This window comes from Atheta coriaria, unplaced genomic scaffold, assembly GCF_025399875.1.
Source record: "Atheta coriaria isolate IRGN ID8LTWV9N9 unplaced genomic scaffold, Caltech_Dcor_3.1 hic_scaffold_2_pilon, whole genome shotgun sequence".
Classification (NCBI taxonomy): domain Eukaryota; kingdom Metazoa; phylum Arthropoda; class Insecta; order Coleoptera; family Staphylinidae; genus Dalotia; species Dalotia coriaria.
The window spans coordinates 437,210-464,345 of record NW_027045444.1 but is presented as its reverse complement, the minus strand read 5'-3'; the positions used below and the strand labels follow the sequence as shown (position 1 = coordinate 464,345).

The following is a 27,136-nucleotide window of genomic DNA, read 5'->3' as shown; positions in this document are numbered from 1 at the left end:
CGCACTAGTGCAAAAAGTATGAGTTTTTAATTTTCTTTTTAGTTAAAAATAGATTTAATTTATTTGGCAGCCATTTTGATAGCACATAAAGTGCATAATTTATGTCTAACATCGTAATCTGTCAAATTTTTGACATTTTTGTCCAGAATTTGGTATTTAAGTGCGTAAAATGGCACTTTTGCGTACTAGTGCAAAAAGTGCTTAGTAGCCATTTTAAATTAACAAAAATCATAACCTATGTTGATGGTCAAAATTTTAATATTTTTTTACACAAAATTCTTTGTTAAGTGTGTAAAGTAATACTTTTACGCACTAAAGCAAAAAGTATGAGTTTTAAAATTCTATTAGAATAAAAACCAGATTCAATTTATTTACCAGCCATTTCGATAGCTCCCAATCATCGTAAACTGTTAAATTTTTGACATTTTTGTCCAGAATTTGGTATTTAAGGGTGTAAAGTGGTACTTTTTCGTATTAATACAAAAAGTGCTCATTAGCCATTTTAAAAGAACAAAAAAAAACATAACCTAAGATAATTGTCAAACTTTAAATCAAATTTTTTTCCAAAAATTTTTTTTTACGTGTGTAAAGTAATACTTTTACGCACTAGTGCAAAAAGTATAAGTTTTTAAAATTCAATTAGAATAAAAACCAGATTTAATTTATTTAGCAGCCATTTTGATAGCTCCCAATCATCGTAAACTGTTAAATTTTTGGCATTTTTGCCCAGACTTTGATATTTAAGTGTGTAAAGTAACACTTTTACGCACTAGTGCATAAATTCATCAAAACCCCATCCATCACTCAATTCATATTAAGATATTACAATAAAAACAAAGAAATCCTTGTTAATCTTTGCCGCCATCTTGATTCCTAGACCGACCGCATAATCCCATAACCTACGAGTATTACGTATATTCAAATGAGGATTTAGTCACGTAGCTAGGTTAACGAGAGCATAAATTACAATAAATCATAAAAATAAAAAGAACGAAACCCGATGCGGCCACTGCCACAGCCGCCGCCGCGCGATAAATACATCAGGAGAGTGTCGCATGTGTACACTGCACAGAGTCCTGCAGGACACGCGCAGGAGACGCCTGCCAAACATATCTCGCGTATTAATATTAACGAGCGCTGCGACGGCGCGCGGGCGGAAAAACCCATTAGTGTTAACAACAACATCAAACGCCAAAATATGTAGATTTACGCGCTGGATTTTTCAGGATCATCATCAGGATAATGAAACGGAAGGGAGTCATGTTTATTACATTCGGTTTTAACAGATGGGTGCGTGGAAATTGGAAGGTTTGGAGGTGTCAGTGTGTAAAGTCATCGTTTTAGGCACGCAGGATGCAAAAATGAAAATTTTGGTTTTATAAATTGCAATAGTACGCTTAGAATTTTATACAGGGTGTTACTGAGGATAATTTAACTGTTTTTCATATTTTTGTCCAAATATTTAAGCACTAGTGCGTAAAATTAGCTTTTTTCACATTTTCTTGGCAGTTGAATAAATAATTCATTGGGATTTTGTTAATTTTATACTTGTTCCGTGAAAAGACTTATTTTACGTGTTTATGAGTTCAAGTGTGTAAAAGTATAATTTTACACACTAGTGCTGCAAAAAATGGCCATTTTAACATTTTCTTGACAGTTTTACTCACAATTAACTGTATATTTGTGAAATTTATTGCTAATTCTGTAAAAAAATATTATTTTACACGATTACGGAATACAAGTGCGTAAAAGTATCATTTTACACACTAGTGCTTCAAAGTACTCATTGTATATTATCAAAAATGCAAAATAATATATTCTAAATTACATGAAAATTATAAATATTAATATTTAGGATTAAAAAATTTTTCTCTGCAATTATTTTAAACTTTTGCGCACTAGTGTATAAAATTAAATTTTTCGTACATTCATAAAATTTTCCTTTCATAATTTTTTATACTAATGTCCAAAAATACAACTTTTAAACCTTAAAAACATTTTTTACTTTTTTTAACTTTGAAGCCTTAAAACACTACTTTTAAGCACTTAATATAAAAAATAAATGAGTAGAAAATTAAAATAAATTAAAATATTCCGAATGACAATTAGTGCACTCTCAAAATTAATATCGTCCTTAATGCACCTCGAAGGAAATTCCAGACGTTCGTAATTAAATTAAAACCCACCCATACACCACCCTTGCCCGGCGCCTCCACCACCACCATCAGTAGATATATTCCTCGCAGGTGACTCATAGTGATGTCGCATCCTTACATCCCAACTGTTATCCTTCCAAGGATAACGATAACAAAATTACCGCATGTAATTACAAACTGTGGCATTACTCAAACACACAAATTATCTGTATACATGAATATAATGTATGTGTGTTTGTGGTTTTAAATCTCACTCACTGATGATGATGATGGCAATGATGTGATCATGATCATCATCATCACGATTGATTGCGCATCATTCGTTTCACTCTACGAAATGAAGTCCTGCAACGCAATGCGGCCATTTCTAAAATCACACCGAGCGCCATCTGTGATTGGAATTAGGTAGTTGAAAGTAGCTGTGGATTGTTTAAACAAGATATAAATTGAGAATGAGTTTGAATTCGTGGACGAATGCGCGATTGGAAAAGGCTGTTGGCGTAAAAGTAATTTATTAGCGCTGGAATTACGACTGCAGCGTAATTGCGGCAATTAAATTGCGTGAACGCGTTCGGAAGTGTATTTTATGCGTCGCGAACAAATTGCTTCAGAGTCTTACATCATTTTGATGCATAAAACACTGAACACTGGAGCCGGCGCTGGCTGCTCGACGATTAATCAAAGTGTATGAGACGCCATTTTGGATATTTTAACCTTAAAGTGGATACATTTATTAAACACTCAAGAATAAACTGAGAATAAAAGGGTTTTAATTTTGTAATTTTGATTTTAGTAGAAATATATTTTTAAATTGAGAATTAGACGGTAACTATTGTAAAGAATTAAATTTTGTTTATTGTTATTGATAAAGTTGTTCTTAAACTTTGATTTGATGTATAGGTTTATGTGGTATTTTATAGGTTATGATTTTTATAATGATATACAGTTGAAGTTTTATTAAAAAATCATTGTTGAGGTTTTTTGGCTGTAAAATTCATAATTTTTGTAATAATTTAATAAAATTTTTAGGATATATAGTCTAATAATTATATTTTAATTGCCATTAAACAAAATTTGTTTATCTTAATTAATTCTGTATTTATTGACAATTATAAAACGGAAAATAATTTTCTTAAATTAAAAAATTAGTTAAAAAATATAAAATTATTGATTTAGTTTTATAATTATAAAATCTACACTTTTGGAGATAGAGTAATAAACTTTTTAGAATTTATTCTATAATAACTCTATTTTAATTAACATCAAACAAAATTTATTTATCTGTACTAGTTTTTTAGTTATTGTTATTTGAAAACCAAGTATAAATTTTTCAATTTTAAAAACTCACCAAAATCTACAAAAATCATCCCTTTAGTTTTTTTTTCATAAAATCCATAATTTTAAAGATAATTTAATGAAAATTTTAGAATATATTCTTCAATAAATATGTTTTTAGTACCTTAAACAAAATTTGTTTATCTAAATTTGTTTTTTATTTATTGTCATTTAAAAACCGAATATAAATATTCCAAATTCAAAAACTTGCCTAAATTCACTAAAAATCATTACTTTAGTTTTTTGGTCATAAAATCCATAATTTTAAAGATAATTTAATAAAACTTTCAGGATATATTCTCTAATAATCACATTTTAATTACCATTTTACAAAATTTGTATATCTTAATTAGCTTTTTATTTATCATCATTTAAAAAGAATATAAAAGGTATAATATTCAAAACCACAAAAAAGTGTGATAAAACTTGATTAATGATTGAACCTGATAAATTTTGATGAAAAAGGTATTGATTCACAATCAATGAAACGTATCCCCCGTGAAAAGCGTAACCAAACATAAAAAGAATCATTTATAAAGTGTTAAAAGTATAAAGTATAAAACGAGAATGAACGCACCGTACCGCCACCACGGCGCGAATCGCAAGTCGGAAAACTCGGCAAACTCGGAAACGTCGCCCGCTGCAAATACGGGAAATAAACGCCCGCCTGCCGGACACACACCGCCGTCGCTACCGCCGCCGTCGACGCCAACGTGCGCCAACGCCATCGGATCGATAATTTCCATTTTCCATACGCTTTCTCGTGCACTTTTCCTCGACTTTTCCTTCGTCTGTGCATATCTTTCTTTCGCCGCTTTACATTACTTTAAGAAACATTCCGCTCTGCACTTTTCGCACAAACGTTTTACTCGCGTTTCTACCTTTCGACGCGAATTGTGTTTTATTTCTTTTTATTTTTGTATTTTTTGTTGGAACAAATTCAATTTATTCCATTTTTGCTATGTGGATGCAAATATAAGTTCAAAGGGAAAGATGTAGAAGTTTTTTTCGTTTTACAGCTGCGTTAGTTTTAGAGAAATATGGAAAAAAGTAAAATTTACTTTTAAACGTTAATTAAAAACAAAATATTGAAGAAAAATAAAATTTATCAATGAATATTAAAATATTAATATTTAATTTTAGATTAATACAAAATTTTATTTAAATAAAAATGAAAATTTTGATATAAAAACTTAAAAAAAAAAAAATAAAAAAAAAATTAAGTAAAAAACATTTTCACGGTAAAATTTTAATTTTACGATTGTTTTAAATCAATTATAATTTTTATTAACCACAATAAACAATAAAAATGTAATAAATTTTTAACTATCCTGGAAATTATCTTGATTTTAACAATATTTTAAAGATTTTTATTAAACTGTCATAAAAGTGTGACTTTTAAGCTTAAAACACATCATAAACTTCTTTTATGTAACATAACCTTAAAAAACAAAAATTTTACAATATAACCTCTCATAACTTAAAATAACCTCCAAAAACTACCAAATTCCTCTTTATTAGTACAAAAACTTGTTTTCTGTTTGTTTAATATCAAATTTGAAGGATTCGTTCGTCATTCCACGTCCGGAATGATGAATCAGTCGCAAATGATGTTTTAAACATGTTACACCCACACTCCACAACAATTTTTCCACTTTTTTGTTTGTGTGTGCGCGTAATGAGTGGCGTTTGAAATCGTGTCGGAATGATGGAACGCGAGGCCGTTCCGATGATGATTGCACGCGGCACACGTTCATTTCTCCATTTTTTGTATTATTTGTGTGCGCGTGCGCGCACATGAAGAATAACGTCAATCATGGCGGCGGCGAGTGGCGGCGAGTGGCGCGCGAATGCATTGTGCGATGTTTATACCACTGCCGCCGCCGTCATTATTGCGGTTTAGTGTGCGCGTCATTATTTCTGTCGGGGACGCCGTGAAGGACACGAGAATGCTCGAAATGGTGTGCTAATGTTGAATGTATGCTCAGAAACTCAGAATTTATGCCTCCTAGGGGGGCGGTTGAAGCAAGTAATAATCGTCATGTAATGACAATCGCGTGATGTGCTCAAAACTCAATTTTTAGAGGTTAAAATTAAACCGAACGCCATTTTGAATATTTTGACATTTGACATTTGACATTTGAGGTTAAATGTGTGAAATTAAACACAAACATTTTTTCTTTTTACGTTTTTGTAAGCAGTTAATCCTTTCCTAATCCTTGACGCCTCAAGTACTCTCCGCTTTGCCGCCGCCCCACGACTCTTGAGTCTTTGTGCGGCGCGTGTAACTTTGCGTCGCTTGCCAGCTCGTCGTTTTTGATGGCCTCTTTATACTCTTTACTTTGAGGACTATACTTTCCACAAGTCGTGAATTTCCTCATTTCCACAATTCACATTTCTACCTTTTTCATATTTTCAGAACGCGAAACGCGTTTATTTTTTTCCCTCCGTCGGCGTTGGCGTTCTTTGTGTGAATGATAAATGAGAAGCCTCGGTGTGACCACCGCCGAAAATACAAAAAATCAAAATGGTGGCACATGGTAGGCACTTCATCCACGCAGGTGAATTTTCACGGTCGGACAAAAGCGATGATGAGGGTGGCAAAAGAAGTGATAACGGATAACGGATGCGGATTCATGCCAAAAACTTTTGTGTGCGTGTGAAAGTGAAGGTTTTGACACGTTTGAGGTGTTAATTAATGAAAATAAAGCAAAAAAGTTAAAAAATTTTTTTACGAAAAACAGTCAAAAATAACTTTTATTTACAGCGCCATCTAGTGAGTAATAACTTCAACTAAACACATTTTTAGGTTAGGTTAAAATGTGAAAAATGTTATTGATATACCGATGATAAATTGCAATATACGACGACGATGACAAGAAAGAAATGAATTGAAAAATCACGCACACGTCATTTCGAAGTTTTCCACGACGAAAAAAAGCTCGCGCGTGGAAAATACACAATGACACGCCGGAAAATTTATTTACCTTCAATTTTCTTTCCTTTCACTCGTGCCGAAAGTTGAATTTGCTTTATGGTTTGAAAGTTTTTCTCGTTTGTGTTTTTTTCTCTTTGGCATTTTAAAATGAAATGTGTGTGCTTTACGTATCGAGGACGAGAACGAGGACGAGAGCGCGCAATGGGACAACAAACGTTTCGTGTTGAAGTGCACTTCATGCACTTTGTTTGTCAGGTCATGTCATTGTTAATTGTGCTTATTGATCAAACTTTATAAACGAGTTGTTCAAAAATTTCAATTGAGAAAAAATGAAATTAAAATTATTAATTTTTGTTTTTTTGGATTTTAGGGTAAATTATATTATTTTATAATAGTTTTTATTATGTTAATTATAGTATTTGAGAATATCTATCTTTCGGCGAAAAAATTATTGTTGTATTATTTTTAGTTTTTGAGTTATAACAATTTTTGTAGCAGTTTTAAAGCAAAAAATTAGATTTTATACAAATTTTTGCAAGTTTAATCATTAATTACGTTTAAACTAAATTTTTAACTAAATTTAAATATAAGTTAACTTATAGTCTGGGTAATGAAAATTTTACTGAAGCAAAAATGACATTTCTATCTTCCATACTTTCGGAGTTACAACAATTTTTATTAAAAATTTCTAAAAATTTTGATTTTATTTTGTTTTATAAATTTTTAGTTTTTGTGGATTATTAACTAATTAATACTATTTTATAAAAGTTTTTATTATGCAACTTATAGTCCTTAAATATATCAATCAACTGGTGCGAAAATTATTGTTATATTGTTTCTAGTTTTCTAGTTATAACAATTTTTATAGCAATTTTGAAGCAAAAAATTGGTTTTTATGAAAATTTTTCATAGTTTAATCATTAATTACGTCTAAACTAAATTTTTAATTAAACTTGAATATAAATCAACTTATAGTTTAAGTAATGAATATTTAACTGAAGTAAAAATGACATTTTTATCTTCAATACTTTCGGAGTTACAACGATTTTTAATAAAAATTTATAAAAAGTAGATTTTATTTTGTTTTATAAATTTTTAGTTTTTGTAAATTATTAACTAAATAATACTATTTTATAAAAGTTTTTAATATGCAACTTATAGTCCTTAAATATATCTATCTACTGGTGCAAAAATTATTGCTATATTATTTTTAGTTTTTGAGTTATAACAATTTTTATAACAGTTTTGACACAAAAAATGAGATTTTATTAAAATTTTTGCTAGTTTAATCATTAATTACGCCTAAACGAAACTTTTAATTAACCTTACATGTACATAAACGGATAGTCGGACTTATTAAGAGTATGTTAATGTAAAAATTTTATTTCTATCTTCAACAGTTTTAAAGTTACAACAATTTTAACAAAATTATTACTAAACATATTTCCCATATTTTCTGCTTCCAGATCGTTCATTTCTGGTCGCAAACAGCCGCCAAGGACAATGCCACATCATCTACTGTTCGGACGGCTTCTGCCGCCTCACAGGATACTCGCGCGCCGAGGTGATGCAACGTCCCGCCTCCTGCGAGTTCCTCTGCGGGCCGCTCACCTCCCAACAAAGCGTCGCCGGCCTCCGCGAAGCCCTCAACGAGGGCGTCGAAAAGCACGCCGAGATACTCTACTATCGAAAAGACGGTAAGCCATTCATAATTCACAAGAGATTAATACATCCGTTTATACTCAATTAATACCAAGCAAATTTGCTTGCTAATTCTGTTAAAACCTCTAATCCGCAAAAATTTCCAATGAGACAGCTTAAAAAAGCTTAAATTCCACAAATGACTGATGAGCTTTTCCGAAAGGAAAGCTGCCTAGGATTAGCCGCACGTTTTCGCCCCGCAAAAGTTTCGCCAGTTTCGCATCTCATTCACATATGCATCCGTTTGCATGCTGAGCGCGGGAGCTTTTGAAGCTTACGCGCGAGAGACACAGACAGTCGACGCGCCGCACGGCCGCGATGTTGGTTGATTGAGAACCGAAAATAACTTTGTGCACGTACTCGTATTTACTCACCTACGCGTGGCGAAGTGAACGGAAAAAGCTCAGTGTGCGAAAAAAATCGAGCTTTTGTATAAATTGGGTCAAGTGCTTTGTGAGAGTGGATAAAATTTATGAACGTCTTGACTGTTGCAACATTTAAATCATCTTTGAAAAGCTCTCGAAAGCTCAAAAGTCAAGGTAAAGTTAGCTTAGGTTAAGTTGCAGCTTTAAAGCTCAAAAATTAAAAATATAAGTAAATATATGTTATATTTGTGATAATAAACAATTTTGTTCAAAAAGCTCCGAAAGCTCCGAAAGCTCCGAAATGAGCTTTTTGCACATATGGGTTTTTCTTAAATATCCAAAGCTCGCGCGCGTATATAAATCACATGTTTTTGTTGGAGCGTCAGCGCGAGGAGCTTTCATCATGGTGGCGTGGTGCAGTTGCGCCTTTTGCATTACAACGACAAAAGGCAAAAAGCTCGGTTATTTATGTGCGGGCGCGCGCGCAGATGGACGGACACCACGGACACGTTTTCTATTTACGACATCAGACGCTCGGTCGATGACGTCTTCCACCGCGTCATCATCTATGTTGAGCTTGAAAGCTCATTTTATAACAGCTGTTGCAATCAAATATTTTTGTTGAATTTTTTAAAAATTTTTATTTTGATTTTTTTTGTTGTAATATAAATATCGTTGAGGTGAAAGCTCTCTAAAGATGACGTCATGTGTTTGAGAATAGGTTATGATGTAAAGTCGACAAATTTATCCGAAGTAAAAGTAATCCGTAGCCAACAACTTAATTTCAAGCGTTTTACAAAACGTTTCACGCCACATTTCACGGAAAACATTCACAATATTCACACATTCAGCTGTGTTATTTCTTATTTCCTGCTCGCATTTATTTACAATTATTTGTACAGAGTTGGATTTGTTTTTTTAAGAGTGGATATGATTTTAAGTTACTTTGAAGAACAACGGTCTAAACTTTACAGAAAATGTAATTTTTTACTTTTTATTGGATAACTTGAGAACGGTTAAAGATATTGTTATTATTTTTTTAACAATCTATTAAGCATTAAATTCTACATCTAATGATATAAAAGTATTTCAAATTAAACGTTTGTATAATTATTTATTAGCTAGTAAAGTTAATTTATTAATTATTTTTGACTCATTTACTAATTTTACTATAACTTTGTTAATAATTAAAATTTTCTCAAAATTTTTTCATAATTTGATTCACAAACTAATCCTCTACATGTGTGTTAAAAATAATTAAAATATTCCAATTAGTTTCTGAGTTATCAATAAAAACCTTCCAAAAAACATATTTCTATCATTTTTAGACCGTTATTCTTAACATATAACAAACACAAATTTTTAATACGGTCACGTTTTAACATTACCACCGGCTATTATTCGTTTACAAGCTGCGAACGCCTCGAGTATTTTTAATTCGACTAGGACTTCGACTGGGCACCTCACAGTCAACTTAAAAGCGCCGGTCCTAGCGGAATTAGTCAGAGAAGTCTCGCGTCTTGCGTGCCAAATTAATCCGAAGAATCGAATGAGCTTAGCGCGTGGAAAACTTAGAGCGAATGAACGACCGAACATTCACAACTGTATTTTAATAATAGAGCAAGCAGACCGTTGAATGCGGTGGTATCGACGAACAGAGCAAGGCGCACACCATCGTAGTAAACACAAATGAATATATAGTCTCGACAGCATTAGAAGATATTGAAAAATTTATAAAAAGGGAAGAAAAATAGGTTTATTGTGGTATTTTATTGAGTATAAAGCATAAAAATTGTTTATTTGATTTTTTGGAATATAAAAAATGCAAATTTGAGTTTTTTGTTTGTTTGTGTCGCTTTAACGCAGAAACCATTGAACCAATTTTGATAAATTTTGGTATGAAGATATTTTAGACTAAGGAAAATAATATAGGCTACTTTTTGTTGCAAAAATTTAACTGCAAGGGTGTAAAATAAGGGATGAAAGTTGGTTTTATGGTTTAATCATAGTTTTAGTCATATTTTTTTAATCTAGATGGCGCTAAATTGCATTAATAGCTTATTTAATTTCTCTAAACTAAAATTATTATCATTATTTATCAAATCAGCACAAAATAAGTCCAAAAATCAAGAAAATAATTAATTTTGCTACTTTTGATTAAAAGTCTTCAATTTACATTTCCACCATTGACATATAATGTCTTAAAATTAAATAATTTACTGAAAATATCTTCTTTAACCGTCATGAATATATAATCCAGAATAAAAATGAATAGAAGTGAATAAACTAGAAAATGTGTTGTGGCCCTGCATGTGTTGGTGTGTTACTCACAACAAAATGAAAAACGGGAGACAATAAACGTCTGCCAGGCTGGCAAGCGCGCGTGGATAATTAAAAATGTTGTGTCTGCTTATAGCCGGCGAGCCAAAAAAGCGCGCAGGACTAAACAGGACAATAAAACCGAAGAAAAATGGACTAAAACCTCTGTTCTTAATAACATATTTTTAATTCTGCTTTAAACCTATTTCCAGCCTAAAACTTTCCTCATAAATGTTCTAAATAAAGCTTGAAAGCTCTCTTTTTAGTATAATCTGATACTATATCAAGATGGCGATAAATAAACGCCAATTGATAAACAGGATAATTTCATATAATCCAAGTTAAAAGCTTTAATTGCTAGCATTTCCATGTTTAGTGTTGGAGAGCTTTGCGTCCCTGAGCTTTTATGCGTCGATGGGCGTTTAGGGGTTGTTATTCACAGCTTGTGGGTGCGTTTGTTGAAAATGTGTGCTTTCGATTATCCTACGGCTGCGTGCGCGTTTACTTCCGTTTTCCTAGAGCTTTATCTCTTATATCCGCGGCCCATATCTTTGACTATGTAAGGATACATGTAAGGACGAAATACGAGTGTAGGCATTCAATGACATGCATAAACAGCGTAGATAAAAAAGAACTACCTTCGAATAACCCTAAAGCACTCTTTTAAAAAATGAGCTTTCGTAAATCACGCGGAAAAATCCGAAAAGTGAAAATAAATTCTCGGTTTTGTTTAGATTTTTGATGATAACTCCTACAATTTATATGCGATAACAAATATCTTGATATTGGTGGATAGATATTGAATGGGGGTTAATTTAACGTAAACAGAATTTGAATAAGATACATAACCTTAAAATTATTAAATGATAAACATGAAACTAAGAATTTTAGTTGAGAAGTTGTATTTTTTACATTTTTGGAAATAACTTACAAAGTATAATTAGTAGAAAAAATTTTGCTGAAGAAATAAATTATTAATAAAACAGTAAAAAATCATTAGTGAATTTTACTTATTTTAAAAGTTATAGCATTTTAAACAAAGGTTTAAAAAATTAAACTTAAAAATTCTATTATTTCATTATCAATATTTCAAAGCACGATAAATAACAAAGTTATTAATAAATTTACACAATTTAAACATTGTTATATTAGGAATTTATTTATCTTTCATTGGAGTAAGGAAAGGAAAGTATAAAATCTATTAACGCATTCTTGAGTTATTCATTAATTAATAACCCTTTGTCATATTTATAACAAAAAACAAAATTTTATAAAAATATAAATAAATAGATTAAAAACAATAACAAATAAATCATCATGCATATATTCTGAAACTAGATTAAATTTCCTATCAAATTCTTTTTATCCGATTAAAATCCATTGATTGATAGCTTAATTATCGCGCTTTGAAGTTTCACAATCAAAAATTTTTCTTTAGTTTTCTTTGTGTGATTTTATTTCTCTTGATGAATAATGAACACTGCATAATAGCAACTTTAATTCACCTGATTTGCAAATGCAACCCCCTGCCGACTCACCGTTAACTCCCTGCGGTTAGCCGGGCAATCGAGAGAAAATGTGTCGCGGAAATGCCGATGTCATTATGCGGTTCGTTACGGCACGTGTGTCGCCCCCCAGAAAACCACCCCTTCGACATGCACCCACCAAAACACTCTCGCATAACCCCACCTCGGAAATTAGCTTTCCGCGGAGCTCCTCACCCGAGGTGGTCTCTACCTATATTCTTCCTATACCTATATTCTATATATCAACCCCCTGATAGTAGTGAAGGGTGAGAGGGTTGTTTTCTGCTAGTTGTACTACGTACTATGCGGCACAATTGATCTATTTAGATGTCGGCGCGTTGATAATGCCACCACAACACGACCGCCGACCGAGACCAGCTAACAACCCCGTGGCGGGGGGTGAAAAACAAAAAAACAGGACAAACAGGACAAAAAGTAAATTAGCCACACCAAAATAAAACAAAACAAAACACGTTAAAGAAAATTACACAGAGAAAAAAAAAACATTTGTAAATGGGTACATAAAAACGGATTACAAGGATTGTACAAGGATAATGAAAGGACATTATTTTTATTGTTTGTATACATGTGCGTGGGTGCTGTTAGTGCAAAATATAAATGTTATATGTGTTAAATGTCAGGATATCATGGGTGTAAGGACGAGGACGAGCGCTGGATAATTGGACAATGCAGTGACACGCATAGTGATGACAGGATAATGAAGGACATTTAAGGCAAAGGATTGATATAAATAAAATATGTTTTTTTCATAATTATGCTTCAAAAAGAGAAAAAAACGGAAAAAAATATTATACACGTGTTTAATACTATACTTTATACACCTTTATTATATTATCTACTACTTATTTATTGTTCTGAGATGAAAATATCAGAAATATAAATAAAAAATCATTTTTGTCATATTTATCTCTTGAAAATACAGAAACACAAAATATAGTATTATACACGTATTAAATACTATACTTTATACACGGTAATAGCATTATTCACTGAATATTTATCGCCTTGACTTTGAATTATTAAAAATTTGAATAAAAAAAATTTATTTCGATAATTTTCCTTAAAAAAATGCTAAAAAACAAATAAAAATATTATACGTTAATTAAATACTGTACTTTATACACGTTTACTACATTATATACTAAATATTTATTGTCTAGCTATTAAATCATTAAAAATATATTAAAAACCTTTTTTCCATTTTTTTTCTTTAAAAATACTAAAAAATAAAAAATAACTTTATACATTTATTAAATACTACACTTTATACACGTTTTTAAATATTTTACTCTAAATATCTGTTGTCTAGGCATTAAATCTCTATTTTTTTTTCAATTTTAAATAATTGTTTGAATAGTTTTGAATCCACTATCCTTGAAAATCAATGAAAGGATGTGTGACGTTCGCACTATGCGCGCGCGCCAATGACAATAATTAAAAGCAGCTATCGCCCCGCTTGCCACCCCTAATGCGAAGCGCGCTCGATGGCGGTTTCGTGACCGCCGTCGTGTTTTATTGTTTTTTCCTGTTTGTCTCCCGGCTAAACGCAATTATTTACTACGCCTCCGCTGAAGGGAACTTTCCAGTGCGGCGTAAAAGGGTGGAAGGGTGGAAAAGTTCAAACCCGGGAAAGTTTATAAATGTATAGCGGAAAAATTAAATTAGAAACAAAACATGGCTACATAAATGTAATAAATTTAAATTCTTTTTGTAGTAAATTTGTATTTTTATATATTTTTCGTTTTTTTATTTTATTTTTATTTGGGAATTAGGTTATGGTTAATTTTGGTCTAAAAATAGTTGATAATGATTAACAACTACAGAGAAATAATAATAGGTGGAAGTAAAAACTATTGTTACGCTTATTTCGGAGCATATATTTCGTGCGATAATTGCATCAATTACAATAACAACGAATGAAAGCGTCGAGTGACACGTGTCATGTATCATGGTTATAATAACGGGGAATAATCAATGATTTTTTTTTAGTTTTTATTGAATAACTCATAAACTATTGATGTTACAGTTATAATTATTTTAAATATAGATTTTTAATTAAATTCTACATATAACTAAGTTTAATGTGTTATGATACGACTATTAGTTTAAAAGTTATAAACAATTAAAATTTGATTTTATAAAAAAATTATTTGCTACAAATTAGTCGATAACTTTTAATAACAATTTGTTAATAACAAAATATTTTTACTTTCTGATGTAGAATTTAATAGTTAATAGATGAGTGAAAGAATTTTTGGTATAACTTTATTAGTTATTGAGTAATTAAAAAAAAACTATGGCAAAAAATCATGGTTATAATAGTACAAAAATACTCAATGATTTTTTATAGTTTTTATTGAATAACTCATAAACCATTTAGATTACTGTTATAATTCTTTCTAATATCGATTTCTAGGAAAATTCTATATATAATAATTTTAATTCGTTTTTATACAACTGTTAATTTAAAAGTTATCAACAATTAAAATTTAATTTTATAAAAAAAAATGATTTGCAACAAATTTGTCGATAACTTCTAATATAAATAAGTTGATTACAAAATATTTATACTTTTTGATGTGGAATTTAATAGCAAAGAGATGGGTGAAAGAATTTTTAGTGTACCTCTATTACTTTTTAAGTAATTAATAAAAAACTGAAACAATTCGATTAATGTTTTGTTCAAAGCAATTTTAACTAATGTTTCTTAACTTTACAAGACAAAAACACTATTTTTAATCCTTTTGTACTTCCTATGATTAATTCCCCCTGTTGCGTGCCTTTATAATTTAAATCTAACCTAAATTACATTACAATTCTTTTGTTTATTCGCTATCCGTAGCCATATTGTTCCCTAACTAACATCAAATGATCGCCATTTTAACATGCATAACTTTATCCATTCCTTTGAACACAATGCAGTATATTCCAACTGAACCAAACAACTTTATGACCACGTCGAAAGTTTCCCGCATCGCATACAGTCTGGAAAATTCTGTGAAAGTTGTGGAAAACTAGCAAAAGGAATGTATTAGCGCAGAGGTCATTTCCGGTCTGGAATAACTTAAATGTTTCCTAATGACATTCGCCGTTCAGAAACTGAATCCTATACAAACCACCCCGCTGTGGTGTTTGGAGGGGTGGTTTTAGTGTTTCGTACGTCGTGTTCGTTTGGTTAGCGTTTAATGCGGTTTGCGCTATTTGGCGCAATGTAGGCCACCAGGTGCACACACACTCACACACTCCCACCTAAAACACGCTCCTGCAAAGTAGAAAACTTTGTTTGTCGCAGGAATAATCAAAACGGTGGTATTTAAAAAGTATTTTATGCGTGGATGACTTTTGTGAAAGCCATACGTTAAAATAACCTCTAAATGGTAAAAATTTGAGGTTATGTAATAAAAGTTTTAGTTAGTTAGTTTGATTGGTTAATCAAATTTACAAACATTTTATAGCCACTTCGATTAGGTTTATTGCGGCACTAGAGTTAATCGCCAAAAGCTCAATTTGGAAGCTACGGGGTCCAAGGGGTTGGGGTTGAAAGTGTGGAGCTTATAAATTATTAGCGACGATTGCGCGTCGATTCGTGCAATCCGACGGATGCTCGGATATCTCTTGGGGCAATTTGAGGCGCGGCCAGTTTTACCGATTTTTGGCGCTCCGACAAGGGATGAACTGCGGGGGCGGTTGTTCTGTGGAACCCAACGCGCCTAAGTGCCTCGTCGACCTTTAATCCTCATCATGAGAGCGATCCTAATGCTCAATACAAAATTCACCTTTCAGGGGTAAAATAATCCGTTAATTTAATTTTTTTCTTTCTATTTTTGTTTGTTTTTTGATTTTTTATTTTTTTATTTTTGAAAAGTAATTTTATTTTTTTTTTTACATCAGAGTAGTGGATTTTAATGATGATATTAGGCATCGGGCCATCAAGATTAGATTGATTGCAGGGTTTTCCAACTTTTACCCCTTTAAGTAAGGGGTTGCGTTTTGGTGGTGTTTTTTTTGGCGTTTGTATGCATGGCACGAAGGTGTATACATTGGGTATGGTATCGACACAAGCCTATCGCCATCGCCACCCCCATCTCTATTCTTATTACCGGCGACCTAGTCTTGGAGTGATGGGGGTGGCGAGGGTGCAAGTCGTTGGGTTAATTTACTATTCCAATTCATTCGAACGGAAAAAATTGGGGATGTGGAACAAAAATAGGATTTGTAGGAATTACGATTACAGAAAATTTGATTTTGGGAAAAATTTTTTTCAAATTTTGGAAAAAATTTTTTTATAATTTATGCTTTGAAATTTGATTTTTATTATAAATTGATGTTGTGATATTGAGTTTTTGGATTGATTAAGAAATATTTACTTTTTCTGCAAAATTTTTTGGAAAAATTTGCAAAAATTTAAAAATTGTAAAAGTTGAAAAATTTGGTTTTGGTGTCTAAAACAAGAAATTTATCCTAAAATTTTCAATTAAATAAAAGAATTATTTAAATTCTTCTAGGAACGTCTTTAAAAGATTAAAAAATATTTTTGGCATTAAAATTTTTTACTGTAATTTCATGAATATTAAATTTTCATTATTTCAAATTTGATTTGAATTGATGCCAATTTATAACATCGTATTTCCTGCTAACATTCACCTCGAACATTGCCCGTAACAGGCTTAAGGGCTAATCCTAAATGCAGCAAATGCACATTACGTGTAAAGCCGGTTTTATGTGTTTAGCGTGCGGTAAAAATCACACGGGGTTGCGCATCGATTTTCGAACCGATTTTCATTCCGTTAAGTGCACCCCGCGGCGCACGTACAGCGAAAAACTTTTCCAACACTCTTTAAAAATCATTTTTAATACAATATTAAAGTTTTGGATAAGTTTCAAAGAGTTTTTGAACAGTTATTTGAAAAAATAACAAAAATGTGAAAATTTTTGTTGAAATTTTGTTGTAAATTGAATAAAAGGCATAAATTATTGGAAAAATAATTAATTAATATTATAGAATTAATTGACATAGAAATTTATAAAATATTTGCTTTTCAAATGTTAAAATACATTAATTTTGAAGGAATTGCAGTGAAATTTACAATTTTTACAAAATTTTAATTTCATTTGTTTATAACTTCCGCAATATTTATCACATAAACATTATCAAAACTTATTATTACGTAGAATTTAATCCCAAATACAACAAAAAAAGAATCATAAACCTATCTTTAATAGTTTTAAAGATATTAATGAACAAACATACAAATTCAATTTTTATTACATCCCCAACCATGAGAACTTTAACACTGTTGTATTTAATGCTTAAAAAACATGGAAAATTCCAGTTTTAATTTAATTACAAACGTTTCTATTTAATTACAACTGTTTGTTTGCCCTTGCATTAGTGAGAGGGTAGATCTTAGTACAAACAATAAATCACACACGTTGTTTGCCACGACATACAATACAAAAAAGCAAGGGGAAAAACCAACACCGCGAAATAATGGATAACAGCGTACAATCCTTTTATCGAGCGCAAACATTGATTTGTCCTGCCATAGTCTATGACTCCAAGGATAACGGAAAAAATTATACCTACGACACAGACACAGTGACATTTTCACCGGATAAAAGAATAAACGATAAGTTAAATATCCGATGCGGGGTGCGTGAATAATTAATGAACATGGTCGACGATGGCAGGTGTGTGTGGGTGTACGTGGGTGTGTGGGTGGCGCCTTGAGGAGTAAGTGACAGGCGACGTGACGAATTGACGATTGACCGACATCAGCGTTTGCCTGATTTACTGATTTACTTTCGGACATGGTTTATTGTTTTTGATAGAGTGTGTATTACGCAGTGGTATTACTAGTGTAGGTTTTTTTATTTGTTGCAAATCGATTGTTGGTTTATGGCGGTTTGGGTTTTTAGGAAATTAAGGTTAGTTTTGTTTGTTTTGCGCGTAGTTTTTGTATTGTTAATGATATCAAATTGATTTTTTTAGCATTAGAAAGAGGATTAAATAAGGTTTTGAAAATATAAAAAGTTTAAATGAAAATTGTTTATAAAAGATGTTTTTTGAGCTTTAAAACAAAAAAAAATTTTTTGAAATGTTCTTGTTGAAAATTGTAATTTTTAGCATTTTCCTTGCATTTTCTTTCAGTTTTCTCAATTTTGAAACATTACTTAGACCTTTACAAACATTTTAACACTAAATTTAGTCAAATCCGTCCAGCCGTTTTCGAGTTATCATCAAAAAACAATTAAAAATTCACTTTTTTGACATCATTTTTGGTTAGATAATAAACTGTTTTAAAATAGCGTGTAATTAGTTTTTTAAAACAGTTATTCACTAACTTTATTAACAAATAGATACAAAATTTAATTCTAAATCAACATATGCAAAAATAAATAAATGATATCAATTAATTTCTGATTAATTAATAAAAATCCAAACATTTTCATTTCTCCAAATTTTTCTTTTTCTAATAAAAATAAAAACCTAAAAATTAATTTTTCTCCGAACGAAAACTAAATGAAATATTTTTTCTACATGTTTTCTTTAGAATTGTAATTAATTCCACGTTTGTGGTTCCCACGACCGCACAATTTTCACATTGTACACCGCAAACGAAAATTAAATCCGTACTTATTCCGAGCACTAAGGAACAAACACAACAAGCGCAAACACGAAAACGAAAACGGCAGCCCAAAACGCAGCCAAGTAAACTCGCGCAAACTATACAACAACAAAAGGAAATGTAATGCTATGCTATGCTATGTTACGCTCTATGTAGTATATACTACATATTATATACAACATCAAGTCGAGTTACCTAGCATGCGCTTGCATGTCGTGCGATATATTTTTTCCGGTTTGCGCGACACAATGTTTCAAAATTATTCACGTCAAACTGTGAATATTATCAACATACAGTGTGTTTACCCAAGAATTAATCACGATATTAATATGGTAAATAATATAATATAAATTAATTACAGAACAAAATAAGAATAAAATGTGTGTTTTTAAATGAATTTAGTAGAATAAATGTAAAAGTGTGGTTTTTTGGATTGAATTATGGAAATATTTTTATTCGTCGGTTCTGGGTAGTTTAAGCACGTTGTTGGTCGCATTGGAGGTCGCATGTCGTGACAAAATGTCATTTCTTGGTCGATGTAGGTGCTGGCGGATGAAAAGGGGTCGCTAAGCCGGTCACATTATTTTTACACGCTTTCATATTTAATGTGCAATGCGATTTTTAATACAAAATGAGTTTTTTGTGGTTTAAACTATGATTTTGTATGTTTGTGACGTTTTCACGCCAAAACCACTGAAGCAATTTTGATAAATTTTTGTATGGAAATAGATTTGTTGTTGGAAAAGGAAATAAGCGGCTTTCTGGGCGTAAAAAATAATTTTTAGGGTGCGAAATAAGGGATGAAAGTTGGAAATAGAATTTATATATAGTTATAGTTGTATAATTGGACTCTGGATGGCGTTAAAGAACATTATTGGCATTTATCTTTTCTTTAAATCAAAATTTCTGTTGAAATTGACCCGGAAATTGTTTTAAAACCCGGAAAAACATAAATTTTTGATTTTAATTTAATTTTTTAACATTTTAAAATGTTTTACATTCAAAATTTAATAAATAAACATAATTCCCAATTCAAATATTGAATTATTATCCTTTTTTCTTGTTTTACGCAAAACTAAACCTTTTATTCAATAATTTTCCATGTACATTACATAAACATGTTGCAATAAATATTGAATCATATATTAAATAACCAAAAAGCAGTTATTTTGTGTGTGCTGAGCACGAAACCTCCGCATTGGGAATTATCGATGACATTGGTTTTGGTTGGCGCGGCGTGCCCGGCGCCTCCACTGGGACATTTTGGGGTTTTCGGTGCGCCACACACAACCGCAGCCCCACAGCCCCGCGCCTCCACCAAACAGATGTTGTAAGGGCGCAATGCGAACGTCTGGGGAAAAATCCGCGTCGCTATCGGTATTCGTAGATGTAAATATTGAAGAGTATGCGCCATCGGTGACATATTAACTAATGTCATGTCGATGGGCTCGTGTTCGTGGCGCGCAGCTGACAGTTACACATCAATTCATCGGGGACGGGTTTCCATTTCCATGTATTTCATGTGGAAAATGTGGAAATGGATGGATGACGCAAATAAATTGACAACCCGAGGGATGTTTTGATTCCGATGGATTTAATGCAATTAGGGGCGATTTAAACGTGTTTGAAATGTCAAGGGATGATAGTTATTTAATTTACTTGATAAAACATTTAATCATTGACTGATATTTAATTAATTTAATATTTTTTTGAGGTTAAATAAAGTAAAAAACATTTTTTGTAAAAATTTTTTTGAAAATTTTAATAAATCGTTAAATATTACCGCAACACCCTGTATAAAATAAAAATTTAATTTATTTATGCAAAGATAAGTTATTCAGTTATTAAATTGCATTTGAAACACAATTTTATCTTTACGCGTTTGGACGTAATTGAGTTTTGAATTTTTGAAAGAAAATTATTACTAATTTAAGGTTTACGCCTCAAAAGATCAACTTTGTGTAACCTCCGGAAAGTTTTGCCTTACATCACCTTAAAGACAATCTAACTGCCTACAATATGTCGTTGGATTGAACTTTGTGCCCCCAAAGAGTCGGGAGTTACAAGAGTTTGAAAAGTTATAAGCAATCTATTACAAAAAGTTTGTCGCTGCGACTCTTGAAACTTTCCCCTGCGTAGATGAAATTACTTTATCATTTTGTATATTTTTTCGGGTTAATATTAAGGGTTGAAACAAATCGGACACACCGAAAAAATTTAATGTAGCGAGTCACCTATGTGTGGGTAGCGTAACGCTCGCATTTCCCTTTGGAGTTTCCTGCGCGCGATTGTTAACTAGATTCGTGCGCGTTCCGTGAATGCATTCCAATGGGGGCGGCTTAATTGCCGCCTCCCCAAAAAGCGGACGTGAAACAAAACGCCGGCGCGCCGAGGGGTGCTTCATTACATCAGCGCGTAATTTCATTATTCCGTGAAGCGGGCAGTGCAATAATAACAACGATCGCCATACTACCACGCCACCCCCACGCCACCCCCAAACACCCCACATGCACACATTTACCTACTCGGGTGTACATGCACACTACTGCTTCCAAAAATATATAGAAAAGCTTGTTGTTAATGAAAATTAATGACCGGATCATTAAAGTGCGCCCGCAGATGGAATAATTGCGGTTTTCCGCCGGCAGGAGGCGCTGTAAACATGTTTTTCATTGACGTGCGAATTTAGCATATTTCAGCGAGATAATTACGGTTTTTAGTGAAAGGAAATAATTTTAGTTTATTATTTAAGGAAATCGCTCGTAAACTTGTGGAAATTGTTTAACATTAAATTTATAGTAAATGACTTCCGGTTTGGAGGAAAAATTGTTTAGTTTTGGGTAAGATTACTTAATATCTATGAAAATATTAGGAATTTTTGTGTAAAGGGTCTGGAAAAAGATAATTTATTGGATATTTACATTAAATTTGCAATAAATTAATTAATAATATTATTATTGAGCAATTAAACCGGAAATGGGCAAAATTTTAAAGTGCATTTGATGATTGTTGAGTTAAACTAATATTTCTTAAATTTTTTTATAATTTTGACTAATATTTTGATGTGTAGAAACAGATGCAGGCAAAATATGAGTGTTTTTGTATGTTTGTGACACTTTGCGGTAAAAACTATTGAATCAAATTTGATAAATTTTGGTAAATAAATAGTTTAGACTATGGAAAAGTAAATAAGCTGCTTTTTGTTGCAATAATATAACTTTAAGGGTGTAAAATAAGGGATGAAAGTAAATATTTGATTTTGAGAGTAATAATAGTTATGTAACTCCAACCTAGATGGCGTACTATGACCAATTTTTATATCTTTAACTAAAAATTAAAAATTTTACATCAATAAACAATTTTTTCTTATTTTTATTTAAAAAGAACAACAAAATAATTTTTAAATTTTTTTTGTTTATTCACAACCCAATCAATAATTACACCCGTTTTCCCACTCGTGACAAATGTAAAAATCGTGACACGTTGAAAACAAGAAAATTTTCAGCTTGTTTATCGATTTGTTTGTTCGTTGGTACATTTTCCGCGTGCCTGTATTTAACATTGAATGCTCAATTGAATCGCATATTGACTCGTTCGTACTTGTAAACTAGTTGTTGTTGGATAGTAGGTACGTCGAGCGAATTGCGTTCCGCTTCAGTGGCCATTCATTTCGTATTAATGCGCCGCGTAATTTATTTATTGATTTTATTGATATTCGTCGACATTCCCAGACAGCTTCGACACGCATCGGCCATCCACCAATTTATCGGCTGGCGAATGTATTATTAAGCGGCGTATGCGAACATGGCGTGATTATTTTTTAAATATTTTAGTCAAAACATTGGAAATGGTGTATTTCTTTGTTTTAGGTTTTTATTGTGTTTGAGGGAAAATATATATTATGTTGTTAGGGGAAAATTAGTTTGTGATTAAGTTTTAAAGAAAAAAATGTTTTTTGTAATTTTTATTGTAAAATTTTGATTTTTGGGAAACACCCTGTATATTTTGATATTTTGGAAGTAATTTAGTTAACTAAACATATAATTTGTTGTTTTTCAATGTTAAAATGTCAGTTTTACAAAAAAAAACTTTAAATTTTTAGAAATTTTGGAAAATTTTGGAAAAATTTCAAAAATTTTCAAAAATTTGCTAACTTTTACTCCTACAGCTTTTAGTTTTTGCTATATTCATATCTTTTTTTCCTTTACACTTTTTAAAAGTGCGATTAAAAGTTGTTATTTATTAATTTTAATTTTTTGTTAAAAAAATTTTTTAAAAAATTCAAAAATCAAGTTTTTTGCAAAAAAATAATTTTTAATATTTTTTTCTTATATTTTAGGTTCCAAGTTCCTATGTTCTGAAGTGATAGCACCTATCAGAAGCGAAGTTGACGACATCAGTTTAATCATCATCAATTTTGAAGACCTTACCGCTCAACCAGCGCCATCTCTGGAGAGTAGTCCTGTTGGGAAGACACGGTTGAGTAAATGTAAGTTTTTTTCTTTTTTTTAATTTCTAAAATATTTATATTATGATGATTATTAATTATAATATATTTGTAGTTGATCGAGCGAGAGCCTCATTCCGACAAAGTCTCCGCCTCGGTTCAAACCTGCGTGGGCGGGGCTTACGCCTCGCCGGATACCTAACGCCACCTAGCGATGTCACCGCCGCTGAAGAAGAAGCTGACACTTTGGAACAATGGTAACTGCTTAATTTACTATATATATTTTTATGAAATGATTTGTAATTTTGTTAATTTTTAGTCCGTTAACATCGAATTCACCAACGCCGATCTTGGAGCAAACGTGGGTGTCCAAATCGGACGCGCCCACAACAACGCAAGCGACGCACACGATGGCGCTGCCGTCGGGGGCGTGCGGTGGGCGCGACTACAACGCCCTCACCATCTCGCACAGTGCGCCCGCCAGCCACCAGGCGTCGTTCGAACGCGGTGAGAGCGTGGAGCGTGCGCGCGGCTCGCAGCATCCGCATCAGCAGCCCATGGGCACGCCTTCGGCGCAAAGACACGCCGCCCCCGTTACGCCCAGTCGGGTGGCGCATGCCACCAGTCTGGATGCTATCGCGCGCAGGCAATGCTTCAAAACGGGCGGGTATCCTACTATTGCCGTTCGTATGTACCTTCAATTAATATTAAATTCCTTAAAATTGATTTATTTGCAAAATAAAAGCAAATAAATGCATTATTATGTTAAAATTAATTAAATAATGAATTAATTGAGCCATTTTTCAAAAACTCTAAAAGTTATCAATTAAAAACGTCAAAAATTCATTTTTTACAAAAAATTTCTAAAAATTTGTTTATAACTGTTTTAATTAACTTTCCATAATTATTTCTTCAAATATTATTATCACCAATGAAAGATAATTGAATTATCTTCAATTTCCTATCAAAAAATCAAAAATATCTCCAAAAACAAAAAAGTTATAAGCAAATTTCTTAAAGATTTCCAAAATAATCCCTAAAATACGCAAAATACAATAAAACCCTATAGAAATTAATTATTCTCAGATTTTAATTAAGATTATCACGATTAGATCTTGTATAATTGACCTTGAATGCTAATGGTTTGAAATGAGTGCATATTCGCTGTCAGCAGCCTCAGAGACTCGAGATAAACTCGAAACATAGATTAATAACGCAGATCCCACTGCTTTGGCAACTTGTTGTGTGTGTGTGCTGTTGTGGTGGTGGAGATTAAGCTCGTAATGAAAACTAATGTGTCCGGTTGTGTCTGTTGCAGCGAGCAAGCCTTATCTGTCGAAGCAATTCCCGAACGTATCGTCTGAAAGTGACCTACAGAGATACAAGACTGCCTTCACGTCCTACGACAGGAAGAGTCCGAGCCTCAGCAATCCGACCACGGACTCACTCAAACAGAAGGTAAACTAAAAATTTATTTTCCTGAAAAAAATTAAAACAAAAAAATTAATATTTGAAAGTGTTTTTAGACTTTTGAAGCTTTTGGATGCTAAAGATTATTTAGATTACACCTGCTTGGAAAGCTCACTGATGATTTTGAGCTTTTTGAGCTTTTTGATAATTTTCATTGAATTTTCAGCCATTTTAGTAGTGTATATATGAAAACATACTTTTTGAGCTTAAAAGCTCATCTTTCACAAGCTTTTAATCACAATAAGCTTGTTTTATCATGGCATATGTGCTATGCCAAAAAGCTCATAAACTTTTCGTCCTGAAAATCCAATTATCCTTCGAATCGAGACGCGTTCAGCCTAAACTATAAAAAACACAATTGAGCTTTCGGCGACAAGTCCCCAAATGTTCATCAAGCGTAATAGAATTTACTAGTTCGTCCGGACGAGCTTTGACGAAGGTCGTTAAAGCTCATGCTTACGCATTATCGCCCTAGTTTACTCAGACACACTAACACCCACGCATACACAATGACAGAGGAAGGACTCAGGTATTAATTGCGTCTTTATTTATTTAAATGAGGTAACGTTGTAGGCGAGTGGAGATATTCTGAGATTTGAGTTTTGGTGTATACTTGGTTGCCTACATTAAAGTAGATATACAGAAAAATCAGATAAAGTGAAGTACATAATTTAAAGATGAATATTTTTATGTTAATGAAAGTTTTTTGGGGTGATATTATAGTCAATTGAAAGATAATTTAAATATCTATTAGCTATTGAAAAGATTTTGTTGATTTCTTTGATAGGAAAAAAGTTATTAGTAAATTTATAGTCAAGAACATAGAAAAATTGTTGAGCAAAAAATTAAATTTTACATTTTATTGACAAATATATCTATGATAAACAAAATTTCAAGGGACCATATTACTATCAATTAAAAGGCAATTTAAATACCTATCCGATTTTAAAATGATTGTAAAGATTCTTTAATTGCAACAAAAGTTATCATAAAATTTATAGTAAAAAACATAATCAAGAAATTAAATTAAATTTTTATATTCCAAAAAAATAATATAACAAATATATTTTCTATATAAATTATACCATTTCCTGAAAGATAATTTAATTGGCTATCAGTTGATCTAAAAATAATTAAATTAACTTTATTAGTGTATGAATTACACCCAATTTTCTATTGAAAAGCCTACGCTGCCCACAACCTAAAATTAGAAATGAGTTCTTGAGTTCGAAATTAGAAGCAAACTAGAAAACTTCGAAAGTCGGCAACATCTAATAGCATTAGTTTAACTGTTGAAAAGTCGGAAAATCATGCTCACCCCATTCAGGCGCAATCGATTTCCCATCAAATATGCATTAATAACGTGTCTTGCTGCTTCGCTTCAATCGAAAACGCTCTAATTTTTGTTTTTCTATTTCATTTTCAAACTGAAACTATTTTCGTTTGCCTTTGTGACTACGGGTCAATATTAAACTACAAACATATTACCTTCACAGCACAGACACACAGCTATACACATGCACGTTTAAGGGATGCATTCGTGCATCGTGCATTATTCAACGCAATTCGATTTGAATATTTATTTACTATTGTTTACTGATGGTCGGCCTTCTAGCGAGTAATATTTCTTGCGTGATACTATAGGGACTCCTTTGTTTTTGATATTACTATAAAATCAGTTTTAGTAAAACTAGCGGAATATAAGGATAAATTGTGAATTTAAAGTTGTGGTGGAAATAATAGTTGCATAATTTTGGTTTTTATTTAATTACTCAAAAAATAATAGGTTAAAGTGAATATTTTTTTCAAAAAACCAAATTACGATTTAATTTTACACAAAATTTGATGTAAATATTGTAGATTGCAGTGTTTTACATAAAAATACGAACATTTTAAAGTTAAAATCGAGTTTTTTTGAAATGTTGATTTTAATTGTTAATAACTTTTTAGTTAATACGTTTATACACACTGTGAATACATATTCATACGTAGAATTTTATTGAGAATTAGGTTTTAAAAAGAAATTTATCCTAACTTAACCCAATTTAAAGTTATTCAATAATTACTAAAACTATGCAACCAACATTACACCTTTAACTTAAAATTTCACAATATTTAACTAATTACTTGAAAACAACTCAAAAAACATTAAATCATAAACCATTCACACCTAATTATTATTATAAACAATTTTATATGAACACTTAACAAACAATATTCTCTAAATTT

General features: G+C 31.7%; 1 protein-coding gene across 7 annotated transcripts in view; it reads left to right on the top strand.

The window, feature by feature from the left end:
• The window catches only part of LOC135800759 (potassium voltage-gated channel subfamily H member 6-like), a 56,587-nt gene that overhangs the window by 4,478 nt on the left and 24,973 nt on the right, over positions 1-27,136 (top strand). For 5 of the 7 annotated variants that reach the window (XM_065314094.1, XM_065314102.1, XM_065314108.1 and 2 more), the window contains exons 2-6: positions 7,896-8,126; positions 23,330-23,479; positions 23,553-23,694; positions 23,757-24,124; positions 24,756-24,895. In XM_065314094.1, the coding sequence (XP_065170166.1) occupies positions 7,896-8,126; positions 23,330-23,479; positions 23,553-23,694; positions 23,757-24,124; positions 24,756-24,895 (1,031 nt within the window). Of the gene's footprint in view, positions 1-7,895; positions 8,127-8,439; positions 8,670-23,329; positions 23,480-23,552; positions 23,695-23,756; positions 24,125-24,755; positions 24,896-27,136 lie in introns of those variants that run through there. The other 2 variants (XM_065314115.1, XM_065314121.1) reach the window with 2 other exon arrangements.